The sequence below is a fragment of the Protobothrops mucrosquamatus genome, unplaced genomic scaffold (genome assembly GCF_001527695.2).
Source record: "Protobothrops mucrosquamatus isolate PMUCROS unplaced genomic scaffold, P.Mucros_1.0 scaffold638, whole genome shotgun sequence".
Taxonomy (NCBI): Eukaryota; Metazoa; Chordata; class Lepidosauria; order Squamata; family Viperidae; genus Protobothrops; species Protobothrops mucrosquamatus.
The window spans coordinates 675,964-682,700 of NW_015386930.1; the positions used below are offsets into that span (position 1 = coordinate 675,964).

Here is a 6,737-nt window from a genome sequence, read left to right on the forward strand (position 1 = left end):
ATACCATGATCCGATAGTTTCAGTAGAAAACAAAATGGCATCAAATGAGTTGCAACAATTGCTATCTTTAAATAAGTACTGGAGAACTATCCCAGGACCAGATGATGCGTATCAGATGCTTACCCTTTCATGAGAAAATGTCTATCAAAGAATATGATTTCTCCAAAGTCTCCAGTGACAGTTGGACAAATTATCTACTGTTCCTAGTTAATGAACACTGTCAAATTCAAGTGGTGGCTCATTCATTTTGTGCAGATTGAGGGTTTATTGCTATTGGAGCATGTTAAAGCCCTCCATCAAGTGAAGGCAGGTGACTGCTTACTAATGCTTGATTTAAAAAAAAAATCTCTGAAATCAATAAATTAACACATGCACACTTACACACACCCACACACACACACACACACTTGTAAAGGTTATAAGTATTTTAAAAGTCCATGGAAATATCAAAGAAAAGGAAAACAAATGAAAACAAAGCCAACCAAAACAGTTGAGTTTGCATCAGAAAGCTTAATGCTTTCTCCTCGGAACCAACCCACAAGGACAACAAATCCATGACATGAAGCAGTCCAGCTAAATATGTGGAATTCAGTTGTCCTATGGGAAAGGAAAGTACGCTCCATGTTGTGACCTGAATTATCTTGTGTTGTATGTACAATTCTTGGATTGTTTCAGGTTCATGAGTTATAAAAAGAAAAAGAAGTTCAGTGTTGAATCTTTGTCTTTGTTTTCATATATGACTACACTGATAAACGTTCCATCATTTCTCTCCAACGCAGAAGAAAATCAATAACTATGCCACTGCTTTTTAGAGAAGACCATTTTGATTGTACATGAACTACTGCTCTCATCATCACCATCCCTTTATCTGATTTAAGGAATGGATAAAATTTGAAATATTGAGCTCTTTATGTCTTCCCATTCTGCCTTGCAAAAGCATTCCAGAAGAGAGGTGTGACATAGTAAGCCTTTCATAAGCCCCACTGTAATTACTCTCCCTACAGCTGAGACAATGTTGGGTACAACAACAGAAGGCTCTGAAGAGGAAGCAAGTGAGAATTGCACACTCCAAATGGACATAAAACCAACTGGAAGTTGCCTCAGTTTTACTTCCTTTCTACAAGAAACAAACTCCTTCTAGCCGCAGCAACTGACTACCAAAAAAAAATCAGCTAGGCAGCAGCACATGTTCCAGAAGATAAGTGATGGAGTCCCAGTGCTTCCAGAGGAGGAAGACAAAAAGCACTAGTAAGGTAGTGCTCAGGAGACGCATGCGGGTCTTCACCAATGGAGTGATGAAACTAGCAATGGTGGAGACAAACACCAGCAGCACGGCCATTAAGGCCAAGATGACATTGATGAATTTTCCCAGTAGAGCACGGGCATTGGCGTTTTCCACTCCTTCTAGTTGCACCACTTGCTGTTGCTGCTGCTGCAGCTCTAACTTGGTGACCCGAGTCAGGCAGGACTCCACAGCTTCCTGTGGGAAAAAAAAAAGAAGGAATCAAAGTTAATGTAGTTGAGAGATTAAGCAATAACTTAGCAATAAGTTTTGCGTGCTTATTTTACCTAGCTATAGTAAAATGATCATTATATTCAGTTCATTATATCCAGTTATAGTAACCCATTAGCTGGTAAATTCGTAATTGGGCCTATGGAAAGGCACTATAAGACAGAAGAGTCAATATTAAGATAAATGGATTCATTGTCTAGTCTAGCATAAATCAACTTTCTATTGAAATGGTGCATCTCCTTCAAGGAAAACCAACAAATTTCACAATGTTCTGGCTCCATGTAAATTGAACAACTATAATATTGTGATACTTTCTATTATGACATTCTGATGTGACCCACAGAATTAGTCACATTAGGAATTTCCACAACTGAAGATAGTACTAATATGTAACTTGAAAATGAGCTGCATCACCAGTGGATAGGTGGATAGGATATGGACAGGAAATTACCACAAGTCTCACACAAGTGTAAGAAATGCATGTAATTAACACATATTTTTAGATGGTCTAGTGAAGAGAGAGTGTTGGCTTTCCTTATGGTGCATGTCACTGCTGTACACCATATGGCATTGGAGTTGATGTTGGCATTTCTAAGATGGCGGCACCTGGATCGGCTGCGGCTGCATTGGCTCTCGAAGATGAAAAGTTTTTGGTGGGATATAAGGGATATAGGCCACATGATCGGGAAGGTTTTAATGTGGTGGGACTAAGCAGCAAGATCTGACTGCTGGACCAGCGACGGATTCCATTGCAAATCAGGGCTGTTTCCAAGGGAGGCAGAGGAGGAGAGGTCCCAGGGCTTATGGAGCAAAGGAACTGGATGAGGCTGTCAGCAGGCCCAGAGGAAGGGAGAGAGGCATTTGGAGGAATTGGTGGCGGCGTCAGAGTGCTCCAGGGGCAAAAAGGAATGAGGCCCCTTTAAGGAAAAGGTGGAAGAGACAGGATCAGAAAAAGGAAAGGAGGAGAGGTTGTCCTGCAGGAATACAAGCTAATTTGAGGGCTAATCCACATGGAGCTCCATTTTCATCTGTCCTGTTTGCCATCGTTTGCTCCCTAGAAACTAAAATGGATGTTTTGAAACTTGAGCTGGCCACGAACAAGGAGTGTATATTGGAGGTGGTGACCCTTTGAGAGCTGTATGCAATGAAATTTCATTTTGATGTATGCCGATTGGTGTACATTCAAAGTGACAATAAAGTTGTTGTTGTTATCATCCCTGTGCAGGATTCTACAATACATATAACAGTATCACTCAGAGACACTCAGAGCATGTTCCACTGCCTTCCCATGACTCCTTCTCTTATCAATATCCCATATCAGATGGAAGCAATTGTCTCAGTTGTCTGAACAATGAGATTTCTTTTTCAAATGTTTGATTAGTATACATGAGAGGATGGAAGAAGATTAGAGTAACTTGTGGAAGATACTTGACATGGTTATGTAGAGCATTCAGAGAGGCCCTCTAAAATCACAGTTTGAAATGTTAAGGTAGATGCATCTCTCAAAGGCTTGTGTAGCCTTTCCCTGATTCTCTGAACATGCCCATGCATGCATGAAAAAACCTCCCCAGAACTGCTGCTGAATCAAAGGAACTGGATGGTAATATCTCACAACAATGAAAAGAAGAAGATGCACTTCTTTTGAAGTATTTTAAAGAAGATGCACTTCCTTAAAAATTCTGATGACTCTTTTTTAAAAACATGTAAGAAAAAAATAGAGACTTTCGTCCATGAAATGTGCACTATCTCCTTAAATATGTCTGTTCTTTTACTTATTTATTTGCTTGAAGTATTTTGATCAGTCTGAGATGTTCCTTGAAGTGCCACATGGGGGCAGAACAACACATATTGGGAATATAATTCTCAATTACTTGCAACTTTATGTAATTTATAAAGAAAGAAGGATAACATTTTTATACATCAGATTATATATTATTTACACAGAAAGAGAACAGCAGCAAAGTGCAATGAAGCACAATACAGAGAAAAGAGGAATGGAATATCAACTCTATATCCATATCACTGCACTGATGATGTTACCTTCCTTGGATAATGAAATGTCTGCAAGAAAATAATCAAGCTTGGAGAACTCCAAGGATCCCTAATTTCAACCCAACAAATATTTTCCTCTGTTGATACATGCATTGAAATTATCTTCGACCTGCTACACCAACACTTTTGCTTTAGCTTCTACCATGGGATAATGAAGTAAGCTCCTATTTGCTCTTTCACCCCATCTTTTTACAATTTTCACAGCAACGTTTTTTCTCCTAACTTATAAAGAACTTGAGAAGAGGTAGGGGAAGTGGAAGGAAGAGGCCTTATACTGTCAGATAATGGTTCATCAGTATTATCAGCTCGATATTACATGCCATGATTCCTGAGGATTTCACCCAGGATTTTTTCCGGGCTTCAGGAATTCAACTGGGATTGTCTGCTTTTCCTCTAACTATGACCTTTCCACAACCTGGCAAAAGAAGATAATTTATTGTAGAGTAATAAAATAAAGTTAAATCCTACAAAAACTTTTGTTCTTTAGACGTGGGTCTAATTCAACGTTTCTCAAACTTGGCATGCTAACTGTGGAATTCTGGAAGTTTGAGATCCACACATCTTAAAGTTGGCAAGTTTGAGAAGATTTTGTCTAATTCATTTTCTCCTTGGATAAAGATGGGTTTTTTTTTCTCATACCATGTATCTTTTTCATCTCCAGACAGCCATATTCAGAAAACTCTTTGAGAATATTTCTCAAAATTTCAGTCAAAAGACTTGGTTGCAAGTGCTGCCGATGTAGCATGCCACCTGAGATTTGTATAGTTACTATAAACTTTTGAAATGGTCAGAGGACATGTGCAGTTAACTCATACAGAATTATGCCTCTGAGTGTGTGTAGAACTGGTTGTTGGACCAATCACATAAGCATCCCACGTAAGTCTGTACCTGAATGTCCCTGGCCCTTTCGTAGGATTGGTAAGCCACCTTTTCTTCCATGCTGGCCAGCTCCTGCTTCAGATTGGTCATCTCATTCTGATGAAGCTCAGTCAGGTCATTAAGCTGCTCTTCCAAGCGTTCATATCTGAATAATGGACATAAGAGAAAACATTCAACCAAGGCTAGCTTAAAGAAGAGGAAAGCTTTATGCATGCCTCCATCATTTTGAGATTAACATCTGAATTTTGCTAATTTGAAAGTAAACCTTCCTTATTTCAAGGAGATTTGCCTTCTAACAGTTATGCATAAGATCATGCTGTAAAATTCCCAGTAATTTCTCAGGAGTTGATAGAAACAAGCCTGTGAACCAATCATGGAAAACCAGTGCAAAATACATATATGTGTGTGTTTGCATGTTTGACGTCTCACATTCTGGACATAAACCGTTTCAATTCCTCTCCTCAGGATACTGCTATAGGGCATTGCATGCCAAAGCAACTAGACACAAGGACTGTTGTTTTTTTTAAAAAAATGTTTTATTATTTTTTTAATATAATCACCTTAATATTCGGTAAACAGTGTGTTGTCTGGGTTTATATTTAAGAAACATTCACTAACAATTGATTTTTATAATCTATAATCCACGTAATAACTTCACTTGATTTCCTCTTTTTCCCATAATGTTCTCCTTTACCAACCTTAAGTTAATACAATTCTTGCATGAGAGGATAACGATTGAGTATAAAAGTTTTCTAATATTTCTACAGATAATAATCACATCAATATAATATTCCTTTTCTATCTAGTCATTCTGGTTGTCTCATCATAGATCCTGTTTACAGTTCTTGTTTACGTTTGTTTTTCCCACAATGTTCAAAACATTCTTACTCATTAAGATTTTCTCAAACTTAATTACATTTAGATATTTAAGTCTATTTTTTCTCATGTAAGCCAACACAATACTTTAACCTTTCTTAAGGAATAAATAAGACTAAAAAAAGAAAAAAGAATAAGAATAAAAAAAAATAAAAAAATAGTATGCTACTTAAAATTCCTATTTCCTATAAGCTAATACATATTTATTTCCAAAAAGATTTCGTTCTTTTTTACCATAATTAAAAATATATTTAATCTTTAAATATTCCATTTAATAAATCTAGTTCTCTAGTCTTTTAACTCTTATCCAAAACATTTTTAATCCATTGTAATTTTCTTAAAGTCAATCACCTTTAGATATCTAAAACATTTCCTTTATATAACCCATTCCAACTCTTTTATATTACTCATATCAAGAAATAAAATTAAAAAAAAGAAGAAAAAGAAAGTACTATGTTACTTGAGGGGCTCTTCCCTCTTAAAGTCAAATTCATATCCAATTTTTTTCTATATCTTTAACTATATTCGAACAGGTGTTTCTTTTTTAAATATTCTCTCTGATAGGCCCCATTGTCTATTTTCTTAATTTTCACTTTAGCTTTTTCTTTTGTCCAGTATCTTTTTTAATCAATATGTTCTGCTGAATCAAAGAATCTTTCCCAGGGCTTTTTTTCAGCCGGAACGCGGCGGAACCGCGTTCCGGCACCTTTTTCCGGGCCGGCCGCACCAGGCGCAACATCTGGGGGGGCGCGCTCGCACTCGCAGCTCTCTGCCCCTGCCTGGCTCACAACCGCGGCCATAGGGAGGCTCGGTCGGCGCACCCCTGGCCCGTTTCCTAGGCGACCCTGCCCGAGCAAGAAGCGGCAGAGAATCCAGAGGCTCTCACGCCGGCGCCCTCAAAGCCAAACGTGGGCGTGGCCAGGTTTGGGTGGGGGCGTGGCCAGGTTTGGGTGGGGGCGTGGCCAGGGGAGGGAGGTGAGTTCCACCACCTTTTCTCTGAGAAAAAAAGCCCTGATCTTTCCATATTCTTGTAGGAGTTACTGTAGATATAAAAGGTAAGTCAAGTACAATATCTTTGTGAGAGGCATTTGCCCATTCATTTTTGTTGAAAATCTTTTTCTTTCTTTTTTTCTCTGCTTCTCTTATCATTTTTTGTCTCTCCAATTCTAGTGTTTTTCCTGGCATTTCTGCAGTCTATTTTGTCCAATCTTTTTTCTTATCCTCAAATTTGTTTTGTTGTGTTAAAGCAGACATGTCCAAAGTCCGGCCCGCGGGCCATTTGCGGCCCGCGGCCCGGTTTAATCCGGCCCTCGAGCAGCCCTCCCTGCTCTATATAAATGCGGCCCTCCCACGGCCCTCCGGCAAGTCCCATGAGAGAGAGAGAGAGAGAGAGAGAGAGAGAGAGAGAGAGAGAGAG

At 38.8% G+C, this 6,737-nt stretch overlaps 1 protein-coding gene across 1 annotated transcript in view; it reads right to left on the reverse strand.

The window, feature by feature from the left end:
* Positions 1-412: 412 nt before the first annotated feature.
* TMCC2 (transmembrane and coiled-coil domain family 2) overlaps positions 413-6,737 on the reverse strand; it is a 66,660-nt gene continuing 60,335 nt past the window's right edge. The window contains exons 3-4 of the mRNA XM_015817796.1: positions 4,454-4,589; positions 413-1,480 (exon numbers count right to left, since the gene is read on the reverse strand). Coding sequence (XP_015673282.1) covers positions 1,169-1,480; positions 4,454-4,589 — 448 coding nt within the window. The 3' untranslated portion in view covers positions 413-1,168. The remainder of the gene's footprint in view (positions 1,481-4,453; positions 4,590-6,737) is intronic.